Source organism: Scleropages formosus, chromosome 14, assembly GCF_900964775.1.
Source record: "Scleropages formosus chromosome 14, fSclFor1.1, whole genome shotgun sequence".
NCBI classification, from domain to species: domain Eukaryota; kingdom Metazoa; phylum Chordata; class Actinopteri; order Osteoglossiformes; family Osteoglossidae; genus Scleropages; species Scleropages formosus.
In genome coordinates this window covers 20,172,381-20,187,193 of record NC_041819.1, presented here as the reverse complement: position 1 = coordinate 20,187,193, position 14,813 = coordinate 20,172,381, and the positions used below count along the sequence as shown (strand labels likewise).

The 14,813-nt window shown below is 44.1% G+C and overlaps 1 protein-coding gene across 2 annotated transcripts in view; it reads right to left on the bottom strand.

The window, feature by feature from the left end:
• LOC108928870 (fibroblast growth factor 13-like) overlaps nucleotides 1-14,813 on the bottom strand; it is a 112,024-nt gene that overhangs the window by 25,641 nt on the left and 71,570 nt on the right. The window contains exons 1-2 of one of the 2 annotated variants that reach the window (XM_029258133.1): nucleotides 4,879-5,622; nucleotides 1,996-2,106 (exon numbers count right to left, since the gene is read on the bottom strand). In XM_029258133.1, coding sequence (XP_029113966.1) covers nucleotides 1,996-2,106; nucleotides 4,879-5,221 — 454 coding nt within the window. In that variant the 5' untranslated portion in view covers nucleotides 5,222-5,622. Of the gene's footprint in view, nucleotides 1-1,995; nucleotides 2,107-4,878; nucleotides 5,623-14,813 lie in introns of those variants that run through there. The other variant, XM_018743058.2, reaches the window with a different exon arrangement.

The window sequence follows — 14,813 nt, the reverse complement described above, 5'->3', positions numbered from 1 at the left end:
TTCTGGCAGGAAAAATTGAGTTAACACTTGTTCTTTCTTTCCAGGACGATCTGCAATTGCAGTTTGAATATTAAATTATGTGTCACATTATGTGCATTGTTCTGAGTAATGGCTGATGTAACTACTGTGACTTGGGTACAATTCATTACATATTGCATACAGTGCCACGACACCAGAGCGGCAGTTTTTGCCGATCAGCAGAGGCACTGGAACAAACCAAGCATGAATCTTGAAACATTCTCTATGGATTTGTGCATGGCTGCTTCTTAAAGTAAAATATTAATTTCAATGTGTTTATAATTTGGCTTAAGATGTGCTACTTTGGCTGGTTGTTCATATAACTATTAGCAAACGGGAACATCTGTTTTTGTGACTTCAAGCAATGCGGTTATCAAATAATGCAATAATAAAAAAAGCATTAATTTTTGTGGGAACTTTTCATTTATTGTCATTTTGATAGGTTCTATAATTAATCAGCTACACTTTGACTCTCTAAGTATTATCCTATTCACTCGAATTTGTGGTTCTCAGATTATTGCATTACCATTATTGTATAAATGTATGAAACTGGCAAAAAAAAAAAAACAAAAAAACAAACAAACACATGTGACATAACCTTGAAACTTCAGCACGGTCTGTAGAATTAAAAGCTTTATAGAAAACTGCTTCATAATTTCTAAATTACCCAGCATTTCTAAATTGCTGGCAGCATTTTGTACTTGCTCTCTTGCTCTGCATCTGATATATTGATTAGAACATATACCGCGACAAAATGAACTCACATCTGAACTTAACAGACCTGTGAATATATGCTGGATCTTCACATTAGTTAGTTCTTTGCTAGTTAGTTGTTAATATTATATTGGTGTTAGCAGATGTTTCAATTTCCTTTATAAAACTATTAAATCTGAACAGAGAATATTACATTTACGTATTTAGCTGATGCTTTTCTCCAAAAGGAACTTACAACTATTTACAAAGCTGGGTAATTGCACTAAATTCAGAGTAAGTACCTTGTTCAAGGGGACTACAGCTAGAAGTGAGATTTGAACCTGCAACCTTTAGGAGCAAAGACAGAAACACCAACCACCAGACTATGAGCTCAACGACAAGCCCCCCCATAACCCCATATTACCCCAAAACAATTACATTTTCATAATACATCCAGTGTTCACACACACTCACGTTTCTACTTGAATGCTTCATCACAGATTACATACTTTTATGAAAATCCTATAATTTGGCTTGACGCGATGTACGAAGAACATATGCGCGCAAAACATGCGCACCCCTGCTTGTCGATGCTGCTTCTCGCGCTCGTCGGGAGCCAAAACCTCCTGCTAATTTTTTTTCTCATTTTCAGTACAAGGGACACGGTGTGGAGAGCAGCGGTGCGGGACAAGGACGGCTTAGAAAGTTACTGGCGTGGAGAGAGCTTTGATTTGGAGCTCAGCTGCCGCGCGCAGGCCGACCGGCTGCGGTGAAAGCCGGCGAGAGGGAGAATGAGAATGGAGAGAGAGCGCAGGAGGAGAGAGAGAGAGAGAGAGAGGCAGAGAGATGGAGGCAGTGAAAGCAGAGAGACTGTCACACTGCACACAGGGCCACTGATGGGAGACAGACTATGTGCCGGAACTGCATTCGCTCAACCCAGTACTGCCATTAAAGCTGCTTTGCCCTTAACAGTACCACTTTCGTTATGTTCATTTCAGTGTGTGTCCATTCTCTGCTGTACACATTCACGTAATATTACATTTGTGGCTGTGTGAAGAAATAAAGTTTAGGAAACGAGAGCGCAGGCTGGAATGAAACGCAGAACGTGAGGAAGGACATCAGCGAAAAGCTGCGAATAAAGCGTTTCGGGAACGCGCTTCGGTTTCAAGCATCTGCTGTAATTTTGGTGTATTTCTCTGCATTGTAGGTGGTTAAAAAAGGGATACTGGTGCAAGGGGAAGTGTGTGAGGATGGTCCACGAGGACTGGAGAGTGAGGGACTTACTGAAGCCATTGTCCTCCTCTTTGGTTCCATCGATGGTTCCATCGGCCTGGAGTTGCAGATGGAAGCCCTGCCGACTGTACAGCTTCGTCACGATTCCCTTCAGTTGGGGCTCTGTGGATGGAGACGGGAGGAGGGTGACGACGTGCTGTTTTCCGAGGCCGGGTAACAAAACCCCGCCCCACCCCCACGGCAGGACCACTGGCACCCGTGGCCGATGGACGCCCACACGTTGGCGGTGAGCAAGCGCACTCCGCGGGCCCGCCTGTGCCAAAGGGTGTCAGGTAACAGTGCACGAGCAACGGAATCCTCCCACTGAGATCCCCGAAAACCCTCCCTGCGTGCGGCGCGACGTCCAGAAAGGGATTTCTCATGTTGCCGCTTATTGATAGCCTTACTCTCTGGAAAACCTGGCAGGGCACCTTTCCAGCTTCATGTGCGCAACTTTTATAGATTTTTTTCTAGCCCTCTTTCTAAGTCTCCGTCACAAAAACTCAGAGTCAGACCCTTTACTGTTAACATTCATAACAGAAATGTGAACCTGGGGACAATGTTATTAATACAATTATTTGTGCATGTGTGTACATATATGTGTGCACATATACATACATATATTTGCTTGGAAGGTGCTTTATATCTAAAGTAATTTCCAGGCTTATAGGGATGTAGACAGCTGAGTATTTTCAAAAGAGCAACTGTTCCACAACTTTATAGCAGATGGACCTCAACTGCAAGAATTCCAGGTCTGAAGAACCAAGTCCTTAACCACTACGCCACCTGCCGCACCCGCTCAGGTTTTAGCATTGAATGGTGGAGAATCTCAGATTCCCACTCCAGAGCTGTTTTCTCTAATCCCGCAGATGGGAGCGTACCTGAGAACGGCGAGCGGGAATAACAAGCTATGTATCTGACGGATTTGTTTCTTCGTCGTTGTAGCAGACAGGGGATATGCATAGAAATGACGATTAAGCGAAATCGTAAACACATAATAAATGTCAGCAGAAGCCTTGGCAGAAGGGTTGATTTGCGAGTGTCTGAGCCCTAGCCTTAAAATTGAACTGTTCCCCTAACTTAGAGGAATAAAGAGATGAGGACGAAGAGCCGCAGCAGTGAATTGCAGATGAAGTTCAGCTCAAGGCACCCCTGTCAGGGCCATCTACACCCCCCTGCCCCACAGACGATCGCCCCCCTCCGCCCCTCTGATCTGGGAGGCCACGCAAGCAGCCAGCTTCAGTTTCGCAATTCCACCGTGACCAGGCCCAGGTGTTAATGAAGCAGGGGCTCCTCGGTAGCGCCTCACGTAGGAAGATAACGAAGTCCCTTCCCGGTTGGCCTCCTGGACGCTGCTCCGTGGAAGAGCGATCGCGTTACGTAACGCTGCCTCCCTCATCCCATCAGGCCCGAGGGCCAGAGGCCTGGCTGGGGGCCAGCGCAGCATGGCACAGACTGCTTAAAATGAGCACAGTTCACGCTTGGACCGCTTCTCTAAAGTAGCGAGAGATCTGCAGGGATTAAAACCACACCCTAACTTCTTTCAGCGCTGTGTCGTCCACGCCGTGGAACAAGCACCTTCACAAACAACGCGATGTGGAAAACAGCCTGAGAATCCGACCTACGGGAGAAGCGGCTCTCGCTGAGGGAACAAGGGATGGAGCAGAAAGGCAGGAGACAGAGGGACGGAGACCCCGCGGTCCCCTTACATTTACATTTCTTCATTTAGCAGGTGCTCTTCTCCAAAGCGACGTACATGTCAGTCAAAAATACCATGAGTATTTACAGGGGCGAGGGGGGTTTCGCTTATTTCTCTGTCCTAATAGTGCCCGGGGACGCTTTCAGTCCCTTGTCTCTCTCACCGTTCCAAATGCAACCCCGACGCCTCAGACTCCATCACACACTCACCCAATCACAGTGCCATTTGAACCACTTACTCACTTTTGTAAACTGACACCCTTACAAATAGGGTAATATCACCATGGATCTACTCATCGTATCTTCTCTCGGATTTTTTTTCTCTCCTTCGCATCTGGCCCTATGTCCTATGCATGGCTATAGCACAGATACGGTCTTGGAATTGCAACAGTGAGTTATCTAATTCATGGAGGTCCTGCTTCATAAAAAACAACCAGAAAAAAAAAAAAAAAAAACAAGTGGAAACTTGTTGGGTCTTGTACAAAAACATAAACGCCTTTATGTTGTTGCCGTGTGCGTCCTCAGCCAACTCGTCATCTTCCAGGTGCGTGAAACCATTTGGAGAGCGAAGATCAACCAGAGCGTGCACTTGTTTTCACTCGCCAGCTTCAACGTGGGTGACAGATGCATGGGGTGTGCATACATGTGAAAGATGCTTTGTGACGGCGACAGCAGAATGAAGTGTGTATTTGTCACCGTGTAGCCAGCATACATGGGCTGTCAGTAAAGCAATAAACACTGACTGTGGCGTGAGAAAAAAAAGCACATGGAGCCCCAGTACCTTGTGCACTGGCTTTACCGCACTGCCAAAAAAAAAAGGGGGGTGCAATAATTTCACTGTTCCATACTTACAGGCTACAGCATGCAGAACATAACGTGTCGGTTCAGCATGATTTTGAACATTTACAAGTTAAATAGTCCCTTATCAAGAACAAAAAAAAAAGAACTCGGGCGATTGCACTTATGTTAAAGGGTGAATGCACTTTTTTCTTTAGCACCACGTAAGCGGGAGATGCAGCAGCAGCAGCAGATGGTGGTGGTGATGATCATGGTGAGGATGATGTTGGATCTGGTGATCTGTTACTTAATGGCGAAAACAACACCAGCAGCACAAATGGGGAAGCTTCGCGAGGCGAGGGGACTGCGGGTGGGGTGGGGTGGGGTGGGGTGGGGTGAGGTGAGGTGGGGGGCTCAGACCTGGCCGCCGCCTCCGGCGCTTCTTGGAGCCGAAGAGCTTGACGCGGGAGAAGACGCTCAGCCTGCTGGGCTTCTCGCACGCTCCCTTCGCCTTGCTCGGGCTGCCCACGCAGCGGCAGGCGTTCGACTTCTCGCGCTCCCTCGCCTGCCGCTTCTGCCGAATCAGGGAGCTCGCGATCGCCGCGGCCATCGCCAGCTTGACGGCTTTCAGTGGGGGGGCCGCGTCCACGAGAAAACCTGTTCCCACCACCACCCACACCCCGCCCGCCAAAGCGGGACGCCGACTCCGGCTAAACGATGCTCTTTTCTCCCACTTTTTCTCAGATGGGAAAAAAACAGTCATGCAAATCCAGAGCAGTCTTCAGATGAGCAGCGAAGTCATTTTTTTATTTTTTTCCCCCTTCTTGTTTTCGCTTCCTTACGAGATGATTCCGCGCAGACAGATGTGTCACATGTGCTGTATCCGCTCCGAAGGGCTATTTAAATGTCTAAGATATTGAGCGCATCTCAGAAACGGTCCATTTTCCTCTTTGGGGGGTGTTGGAGGGGGGTGTGTGTTAAAAAAATAAAAGCAGATTTTAACAAAACATGATCCCCATTCACGCGGCGCGAGCTGTGACAGTGCCGCGCGCAGAACACGCACCGGCAGCGCTGCTGCGTGGCGCAGCGAAATCCAGGTAACTGGTGAAAAACGTCATGTTTTTTTTCTTTTTTTTTCTTTTTTTTTTCCGCAAAAATAATTAAAATGATTTAAAAAAATAAGCAGGTAAAACGTGCTGCTTCAGTCCAGCGAAGCCGTGCTATCCGTGGCAGACATGACAACATGCAGGTGTCTGGCGATGCGCGACGTGGGAAACACCTGCTAACAGGTGCACACAGTCATACACCGTTTATTTATCTTTAAAAAATGTATGAAGGAGAGGCAATGAATACGGTGATGACTGGAAAAAAAAACCTGGAAGCAGCAAATATATGATCAAATCTGCTTTTCTTCTTCCTTTTTTTTTCTCTTATTTCGCTTCACCTGCACGGCGCAACACGCATGAGATGCGGCGCGAGAAAGCGCACAGTGTCGGTACCTGCAGGACGGAGAGCTCGCGCTGCGGGGCTCGTGGGCTTCAGGAGGGACCCGTGGCGTGGACAGAGCCCCAGCCCCTGGAGCAAAAGCAGATTAAAACTTCTCAGCTGCTGCGGAAACGCGAGTGGACGACGTGGTGGGATCCCGCTCTAGATTCGCAAAAGAAAAGGAGAGAAAAAAGGAAAATGGAAAATGTCTTGTTCTGGTGTGTGTCTTACGTAGGCAGGGTAGGATTCACTTGTGCGATTGCGGATCCTCTCTCCAGGAACGGACGGTGGGGGGAGACGCCGCTTCTTGTTCTTCAGCCTCAAACATCACGCCGGCGACGAGCACGAAAACACGCGCGACGCGCTCGCGCGGAACCCACGCGCTGTGAGAATGTCGGACTCGCCGCCCGCGGCCGAAGAGACGGTAACACGAGCCGCCCCGTGCCGCGGCAGCTGCGGTACAAAACACACTTGTTCCCCGCTTCCTTCCTTGGTGGATGGTGACAGAGACACCCAAACAGACGTGACCGTGGTCTTCAAGCAGGACACCCGTGGGTACGGCTCCCTCCTCGCGCCGCGTCACGCGTTTTGCACACACGCGACACACACGCGCGCGCGCGCGAGCACGCACACACACACACACACCAAAGTGTGGCGGAGCAGCAAATCGATCGGGAACGCAACAGATGAACGGCGAAGTGCACCAGCCACGGCGGAAGAATGACGTGTGTTCAGTGTTGTGCCCCCCCCCCACCACCACCACCACCACCACCACCACCCAGCCCCCCCAGCGCCAGTTACACGGGAACCTGTAGTCCAGAAATACTATAGCAAAGCTCTGGCTGCGGCCCAGACCCGCACCTTCTCCTCCTTCCTTATGCAGATTTTGTGCATGAGATGCTCATGCAGGAGGAGACATCATAATGTGGAGGAGAGGATGATCAACCAGCCTTGCAGCAGCTTCCTGCAGCAGGTCCACAGCCTCACGCTCTTACAGTCCAGCTCTTGACTTTTCGTCTTCTAAAAAAAAACCCACAATACCGATATCTTCAAGAAATCCTTATCCAAAATTATTTTCATACTGTCTGTCAGAGGGCCAGATGTTAAAAATATGTCATTCTTTCATTGACAGACTGAAGTAACCCCCCCCTTACAAGCTGCTGCTCTTCAGGTATTCTGGGACTATTATACCTAGTTCTAGAAACTCACTCTTTTCACACATGTGTTATTTATATGTAGTCTTGACCAGCATTGACACATATTTTTTTCCAGATGTCATCCTCTGAAACAGCATTTTGGATACAAAGACACGCATGCTGCCATCAAAACCATACTCGTATCACGACTGCTTTGACTACAGCCAGGTTTTGTGCCCAACAAAGTATCGGGTTATTGTTATTCATTCATTTAGCTGACGTTGTGCCACAATACCACTTAGATCATGAGGTTTTACACTCAGCTACATAGAATAATTTACCCATTTATACAGGTACGAAACATGTACCTTGGCAATTCGGAGAAGAACCTCGATCACAAGTACTACAGCTGCAACAGGGATTCAACCCAGGTCCTCTGAGTGTTAGAGGACAACACTAACCTCTATTTTATCTGCCACAGCTGTATTCATTGTTTTTTTTTCCGTTATGTCTCAACCAATTGATTTGACCAATACATGCATGCAGGAAACAATCACAGGTCGGTGAGGCGAAACGGTGTGTAGCATGCTGCCTCACAGAGTTGGGCGCTTTGAACATACGTTCAAATGCAGCTCATTCTGTGTGGAGTTTGAACGTTCTTCTTGGACAATCGGTTAAGCAATGTTGAGGTTGGATAAGGAAAGCGAGTGAGGGAGAAGCTCAGCACTACTCAACTAGAGCTGCTGCAGTGGAAGAGGAAAACCCCATATTCCTGAACAACCTGACAGCCCATTAATTTGGTACACAGTGTGTAGGAGTACCTGATGCAAGAAATTAGCACATTATACCAACCAATTCATTTTTCCATAAACCTGAGAGTATTTTAAGGCTGAAGTGTGTGTAAATAATAGGCCTGTGACAAGCATGATTTGAATATCAGTATGATTCATAAATGCTCTGATTATTCACAGAAAAGCTTATTAGAGTGACCCATGGCCTTAAAATATATACACCTTGGTATGAGTCAAGAATCTTGGAAACTCACAGCTTGGCAGGATCTCCCTTTGACAACATCTAGTGAAACACCTGCAATTTTATTAATGTTTACACTGATTTGTACATAACACGGTTATTGTCGACTAAATTTTCATCCGGTTATCTTATGTTTATATGCATTCATTCAGCTGACACCTTTGTCCAACGTAAATTACATTGTTAGATAATCAGCTCTGTGAAGATTTACCCACTTGTGCATTAAGGAGTTCTACTTGGGGCAATTCAGGGTAAGTACCTTGCTAAAGGGCACTAGTGGGGATTCAAACCCAGGACTTTTACATTTTTTGGGCCACTGCCGAAACTAGTATGTCATCTGCTGCACCACACACACACACACACACACACACACACACACACACACACACACACACACACACACACACACACACACACAGACTGAAACCACTTGTCCTAGGTGGGGTCATGGCAAGCTGGAGCGTAACCCAACAACAGAGGGCATCAGACTGGCGAGGGGAGGGACACACCCAGGACAGGACACCAATCTGCTGCAAGGCACCCCAAGCGGGACTTGAACCCCAGACCCACCAGAGAGCAGACACAGGCCAAATCCCCTGTGCCCCCTCACCCCTCACCCTACTGTCCCATCAAGTATGAAATGAGTTACATTTCACTCATTAGGCTTATTAAAATGCCTGCCAATATACAGTTTGGGGACACTTAAAATTGTATTTGATATCTATTTGATCACATTTTTATTTAATAATTTCATATATTGCCCTTATTGTGACTGGTGCATCAAAACACCTTTTAAACAAAACAGCCTACTTGCCACATTTATATGGAAATAACATGTTAACTTCCGAATGAACAAAGTGATTGATTTTCACTGGGTTCTCAATCAAAGTTCTGTGCATACATCTCTAGGTCTACTAGCAAAATATTCTTTAATTATATAAAGGATTATACATATAATAGTTAAGGAAATAAAACCATGTTTTCTATGAAATATAAAAATGCATCTGCAATGAACTGGTGTGGCATCCAGGGTGTAGTTCCCCCCCCTTCATCCTTGCACCCACTGCTTCCAGGATAGGCTCCAGATCACTGTGACCCTGATCAGGACAAGCGGTTGATGAAAATGGATGGATCGATAAAAAACATGTCATGTCTCATAAACACATATTGACCTAGACAGCCCAAAATAACATTTATTGAAATTGCTCTATCTTTGGAGTAAGTTACTGTAGCATTGCAAACAAACGTTACAGCTAAAGCTGAACCCCGCTACGGAACGGACATTAGCAGGCATTGCTGTGCGTGATGTGCAGTGCGGAGAATTAGATTTAAGCAGTGTGATGGCAGAAGAATACAAATTGAAGATTTCAGCACTTCAGAATCGAACTGCAGTTGAATGCCGAAATAAGAGCGCTTTAAGAAGCTACTACTAAGAGTAATTAAAATTAGCCATAATTAAATGGTGCTACAAATGTTAACAAGAATCTGAAAGGCAATGTAGTTAATGCCGGTAGTATGTGTATATTCTTCAAGGCAATGCATTATATCGTGGTGTAACATTCCAGTTCTAAATTATCCAGTCTGTGCTAAATAAAATCAATATGCAAAATAAGTTTGCATATTATGTAAATATATGGTCCACCCACAGTACAGGCTGTTTTTTTTTCTGTGGGTTTTATTTATTTTATTTTCACTTATGATACTTTCTCACTGGTTCCCTTGCCACACCTACAATTCCTACAGTGACATAAAAATACTGTAAAATGATTTAATGATAAAGCTATTCTTTTATATTAAAAACATCTTAAATGGCATTCAGCATCATAACATATGCCAAAGTGCCATCATTTTCTAGATCCACCAACAAATTGTAGGACAATATCCACTATATAAAGGCATTCAATATGCACAGAAAACTCAGCACTTCTCAAATAGCAAAATCGTCCTGCTGTTTAGTTTTTCCTAAACTTCTGCGGCATTAAAGAATATTTAAAATGAGGCTTTTCCAGCCGTGTGTATTTGGTCTTCAAAGAAATGTTCTGCGTTCATGAGGAACACTATGCTCCTTTTGACACCTTTAAATCCCTTTCTGATTTGTGATACTTTATCCCTATCCAGTTCTGCTCTGTGTAATGTAGAAGTAGTCATATAAAACTGAAAAATCCTTCCAATGGTGCCACCTACAGTTCCATATAAATCATACAGGACAGAAAAAAAAAGCTACACTTATTTTCAAAGAAGTCAGATTGTCCAAAACCACCCACATAATTAATATGCATTCTAATTAATCTAATGTTTATAGGTGAAGGGAATCAATTATCACAACAATTTACACTCAGATATTAACACCACACTGAAAAAAAAGTAACGTTATGTGGGTCAGAATATTCAACTTTTGATCTTGGGGGATTTAAATCATTTCAGACGTAGAGACATACAGAAAAACGTAGGAAAAAGCCTCACGATGAAAACATGCAGACTTTTAACTTTCATCCTTCACTGCAGCAGTGCCCCAAAGTCATATTTTTCAATTTGTGTGAACTGATTACTCTTGAGTTTTTTTCAGCTTACCATGCCCGCACTGGGGAGTGTAGGCCAGGAGACAGAGCATGAATCTGCATGAATGGCTGTTTGCTTCTTAAGCGTATACTGCTGTACATATTGTTGTTTTACAAACTGCTGCCTGCTGTGTGGTAAAGAGATTTAAAAAAAACACACAAAGAACAGAGAAAGGAGAACCAAGAAAGTCATCTTGTGGTTTGATGTTAAGATTCTTGGTCGATGTCTCACGCAACCCAAGAGGTAGATTATCCTGTGAAGGGAATAAATAGAGAACAAGAGAGCTCTTGGAGGGACTGAATTTGCTGATTCATCTTACAGGACAAAATATGTGATGTGAATGCTGACTGGGATCAAACTGACAGGTATGATCATGTTTTCAGCAGAGGAGGACATCCATTGCCTGCCTTACGATGGCAGATGAGCAGTTGCTCTCGAGCGTCCGTGGGAGCCGGCTCATCGGACCAGGACGAGCGGTTTTTGTTCACCCTGAGCAGGCCATTCTCTTACAGACCACGGGTAAGGATTGCAAAAACATGACAGCACAATGCATGTCAAAGTTCCATCTGTCATGCAAAAGATTTTCCTGCTTTGAAACAGGCTAGTGATTAAAAAATAACCTGATCAAATGAGGACGAATGGGGGGAAAAAAAAAAACAACCAGAAAAATGAAAATCACCATTAAGCGTGTACTGCCACAATTTTAAATGTCTGAAAAATTAGTCAAAGGTTGTATCAAAGCTGTTTAAATTCTGAATTATATTCCAAATGATACATAACAGAAAAGTATGTATAAGTTATCAAATACTCTGATATCTGAAACATTAACATGATATAGACTTTTTCTTTAAAATATGTATGCATTCCTTTATGATCTGTGGATCTACTTGTTTTTCTGTTTAAATCTCTGTTTTGGACAATAGTATACGAAAAGGTCATTTGCAATAAGTATTTTATAAACAAGGGAGGAAGAACTACTATGATCATATTTCATGCGGGAAGCACATTTAGAGTTACACAGGAGACATATTTAGATGAAACAGAAAACAACCGTTATGTATTGATTTCCAGGGCTTTGTTTTGATGCAGTGAACAAGGCTATTTGTTAGAAAACACGGCATTCTTAACGCGTAAATTGCAGGATCATAAATCACTGTTTTACTAGCGTGGTATAAAATGTATTTCTGTAAACAGATGAAATTGAAAACATTCAAACGGCACTGCATGGTAAAAACATATTTTCTATATATATATATAAACACAATTTCTGAAGTTAAAGGCTATATAGGTAAACATTAGGTTTTCATACAAGTTTTCAGTCTAAAAGTAAACCTTAACGGTAAATGTAGGCTTTTAAGGGTAAATTTAAAGTTGAAAACTTGGTTGTGCGCCTGCCTGCGGCACTTTTTAACAGTTTAGCAAAGAATAACATAAAATAACTGAAATTAGACAAACTTCAACATTAAAATAAGTTTTTCATCACGCGATTAATTTTTTCTTCCAAGTTTTTAGCTTGCAGGCACGTTGAGAATCATCTTAATCCAAGTAAGAGAGGCAAAACATTAAAAAAAGCACATACCTGATGTGGATCTCCGTAAAGGAAAAGCCATGCTTCTGAAATATTATTATTATTATTATTTTTTTTAGGGAGGGGGGGGAAAACACCAAAAAAAAAAAGTGCGGTGCTACGGCGCGAGCGGTCGCGAGGACAGGACGCTGCGAAGTTTGATGCTCATTTTAACATTTTCAGCGCTTCATCACTTGAACGTTTGAGGAGCACTTGTCAGAGGCCTCGGCCGGGACCCATGTGAGCGTCAGGAGCGCAGAGCCGGATCATTAATGGGCGTCACGGGCAGCCCATTAGGACCTCAGACCGGCCATTAATGATTCATTGGAGCGCATTGGCCGCGCGCGCCGCTCTGCGGACCCTTCTGTGCGCAAAGGAGTCGTCAAACACGAGGCACCAAGAAATGCTGCTCCGGCCCCCAATCAGCGCACAGTAAACTGATTTCTCGGATTACAAGAAAAAAAAAAGCCTGTAACACGACCCCCCACCCTAATGCATCTGGTAAACCAGTTAGGCTGTCTGTCCACTTTGGAGGGAAAAAAAAAAAAAAAGCCTCAACGAGCATCAGCGGATATGACAGCGGGCATTAGGGAGAAGATGAGACGGCGCATCAAAGCGAGCGCGCGCACTTAGACGGGCTGAATAATTAATGAGTCCGCGCAAAGAGTCTCTGCCACCAACGCTCATTATCCAGAACGTTACCACTTAGTGCGCACATTGGCATCGTCGTTCCGGCAGCCCATCTCGGCAATAATAGCATATACATATTAGCAAACAACAGACAAACAAGTAATTCACATCAACAACAAATGTCGACCGGTCACATTTTGTTTTCATAACTTCGTATGAAAATGAATCACAACGGGGTACAGCAGAGCATGTATATTATTTTTAACATTACGACGTTGTAACTCAACGTAGCATCTGGATCAGAATTTTGTGAGGCATCATCAGTCACGTGTAAACCACCTGTATAGGTACGCATCTTGACTGGACTCCCACTCTGTTGTTGCTGCACCTTTGCTCAGAATAATTACCCTGAATTGATACAGTAAGAATAGCCTGCCCTGTGAATGGGAAAAATATTGCAAATTCATTATCCAGCACCGTAAGTCGCCTCGCACCTTGGACAAACGCGTCGGCTAAATAAAGATGAATGCAGTGCTGTCACTAGGGGGTGCGGGGGGTGACACCATCAGAGGGGGGTGACAGTAAAATGACTGTCTATACAATTTTTGTGCAGTGTTTCGGTAGAAATGTATTACTTTTTATAAAAATATCCCTGTAGCTCGTTATAACAAGAAAAACATTTTTCGTTATAAAGCCCACCTTACATGTATCAATAGAGCCACAAGGATAAAACTCTTATGCTAATTCACTTTTGAACCTTCCAATGCGCTTCGCTCACAGCGCTCACTGTTACCCAATTACAGTGACGCTTCGAATCACGTGGTTTCGTCTCCATGCGATACGGAGACGCGCTGTTGTTTTCGTCGCTGCTGCTGTTTTTCGTAGTCGCTGATTTTGTCAAATTTTCTGTCGTTTTAGCTACAATAATTGCGGTAGTTAGTATTTGTGAACCTATATCATTAACGTTAAAATAAACATAATTTTGATGTAGTTCTTAAACGTTTTCACTTCGAATTCTAATTGTTTTCTTACCGAATTTTCACTTAACCACATAGTATGTAAATTTACTATCGTAACTGTGTATGTATGCAAGTATGTAAATGTAAATATATTTAGGCTGTGCGTATGATATTGTAATTTAAAGGTTTAATATTGCTAGTTGTTTCACTACTGTTACCATGATTACATTCAGTGATATAGGGGAATTAGGATTTACGAATAACATTAGACATGAAAAACATTTCTAAGGATTCTGTCTGGTCTGGTACTGGGGGTGGGGGTGGTGGTGACACCATGAGTTACCGCACTGGGGGGGGGTGGGGGCGCGCAAAGATAGCGCGCGCCGAACACTAGGTGGAGCGAGTCATTCGTGTCTGATTCTATGACCGTTTCCCTCCTTCCGACCCTGTTATTCTCGGTGATGCTCGCAGGTTCCGTGCAGCACCGAAGATGTGTCCCTGAAGCAGAATGCAACCGAGATGAGCTTACTTGGCTTCAGATACGTCTCGATACACACAAAGTGCAGCATCTCCTCCACGTGCACGAGTGAAGGACGGAGCAAAAACATCCTTCACCAAAACTCAATATTTTCATTTTCTCCATGGCTAATGTAATATAGAAATATTAAGGACGGACCCTTATTAGATATAGGGTGAATTACATTACTCCCCTGCCTTCCTGTCATACACTGTAATAATTTGCTGAAAGCCAACAATAGAGGACTGATTCACAGTTGCCCAGTCGAATGGGCCTTCTGTTATTTATGCTCAAATATGTGAGTTTTATCAAGGCAGGAAAACAGAGTATTTCACAGAAACCACAACAACAACACAAAAGTAAATAAACACAGGGATATTTATCTCAGAAGCATGCGCACCTGCTTTTGGAACAAATGACATCCCATTTTGATGATTTACAAATGCTGACAACTTTGTGAGCAAAATAGA